The sequence below is a fragment of the Etheostoma spectabile genome, unplaced genomic scaffold (genome assembly GCF_008692095.1).
Source record: "Etheostoma spectabile isolate EspeVRDwgs_2016 unplaced genomic scaffold, UIUC_Espe_1.0 scaffold58, whole genome shotgun sequence".
In the NCBI taxonomy this organism is placed as follows: Eukaryota; Metazoa; Chordata; class Actinopteri; order Perciformes; family Percidae; genus Etheostoma; species Etheostoma spectabile.
Window position 1 is genome coordinate 151,395 of NW_022605629.1, and position 1,923 is coordinate 153,317.

Consider the following 1,923-nt stretch of genomic DNA (forward strand, 5'->3'; position numbering starts at 1 on the left):
TCGGCTTTAAAAAAAAACAAAAAAAAAAACAAAAAAAAAATCAGACATGAGTTTGAGGCTGACACGCTGCAACGACAGTTCTGGTGGTGGCTCTGACAGCAGGTATGATGCTAGCAATAGCATTGGTTCCAAGCGTTTGATTTGCACAGACAAAATGTCAGTAATGTGGCAGGAAAACAACAATGTGAGACTGTGAAATCAGTGAAGTAGGAACAAAGAAAAAGAGATATCTGCCATGTGATTGGGAACTTACTTTTGACTGTGCCTTTCACTGCATCCACAACAAATGCGATGGAAATAAACAGTGCAATGACCTCCTCTGTGGACCTGGAGAAACACAGAAAACATTACAGACGTGGCATTCAGGGTTGTCGTAGTAAAGTGCATTTATATAAAAAATTATGTGTTGATATTGACTGTGTTCACGTTGCGAATTGTATGTTGTTAAAAAAAAATGTTAATAACAAAAAAAATGAAATTGAAATTAAAATAGTAGTGTGTCAAAATTATAGTTTGCATGCATGTGTTTTTATGATTTTTTTTTTTTAGGAAGATGATTCTACAGCACCAGTCAAGGTCATCTTATCAATCATCTTAATTGCAAAAGAAATTGAATGGCAGCAGGTAAACAAAAACACATAAAATGAATATCAAGTAATGCAAAGTAAGAATTTGTCTATATGTTTAAACACACACAAAAGTCAAATTATAAGTAAAAACTAATTTATTAAAGACAATAAAATTGTATTTAGAACCTGACAGCGTAAACTTTCATCCTCTCAGAGTTTAGTTGAGCGAGGGCAGAGTATAACAGAGATTTGGCTAAAGTGACTCTGAAAAGGGGAGCGGAAGGAAAGATCTAAAACGGTGGATGTGTGGGAGCTGGGAGGGGAGCTGTCACACAGGATGCACGCTTTGAAAACTGTTTGTTGCACAAAACAGACTTTTCTGTTGAGTGCCAGTAATTCTGCTGCAGACACTGACAACACCACCCGTTTTCTGTTCGACGGAGAGGAAAGCCCTCCAACAGATCCAAAAAAGGAAGAATTGCTTCTTTACATTTGATTTTACAGAAAACAAAAACAATGAAAGAGAGTAGACTATGAAAAAATGTATGAGAAATACCTTTTGAAGAGCTTCATGAGCAGGCTGACATTGAAGATCCCTCCCAGGATGAGGAAGAGGCAGTTCCACAGACCAATGCAGGCATAGAAAGCTGGGAAGTCCAGGTTGTAGTCGTCACAGATTCCTCGGATCACTGCACGCGTACAAAAACACACATACATAGATAGGAAAATGAACACGGATCATAAAACATCAATAGTCCTTATTAGCAATAGATCCTAATATCTGAATATTTGTTCGATGGATAGGTATTTGATTTTCAACTTTGGGATCCGAACATTATATATAATGACATGCATGTCCCGTAACCTTTAGCAACGTGCTTCTATAACCTCACAATTGTTGTCGTTTAACTCACGTTGATTGACGGATTCTTTGCTTCTTTTGCAAATGCTGATTTGTCAGCGGTGAACATTAACTGGTGTGTTATCTATGTTTTGATATGCACAGAGCACAATTGCTGGTGTAATCTGTGTCATTTTAGAATATAGAAACAAGAGGAGCAACAAGAAGAAACGCCTCATTTTTTCTTCTTCAAATTTCTTCAAAATTCAATCTGTACCTGAAAAATTGTATGTGGCGGACAAACAATCAATGAGTCAACAGAAGGAGCTTGATCAATGTACATTTAATCAATAAAATAAAAAAAACATACTAGGTTAATATGGAGCGGTACTGTATTGATCATCTTTTTGTCATATTTTTGCTACTGCTATTAGTGAAAACTTGAGGAAGAACGTAATTACAGATTTCTACTTCAGCGCACGCACACACACAACACACACACACACACACACA

At 36.7% G+C, this 1,923-nt stretch overlaps 1 protein-coding gene across 6 annotated transcripts in view; it reads right to left on the reverse strand.

Moving 5' to 3' along the window:
- slc4a11 (solute carrier family 4 member 11) overlaps nucleotides 1–1,923 on the reverse strand; it is a 156,939-nt gene that overhangs the window by 21,481 nt on the left and 133,535 nt on the right. For all 6 annotated transcript variants that reach the window (XM_032511973.1, XM_032511971.1, XM_032511969.1 and 3 more), the window contains 2 exons: nucleotides 1,126–1,258; nucleotides 254–327 (listed from right to left, as the gene is read on the reverse strand). In XM_032511973.1, coding sequence (XP_032367864.1) covers nucleotides 254–327; nucleotides 1,126–1,258 — 207 coding nt within the window. The remainder of the gene's footprint in view (nucleotides 1–253; nucleotides 328–1,125; nucleotides 1,259–1,923) is intronic.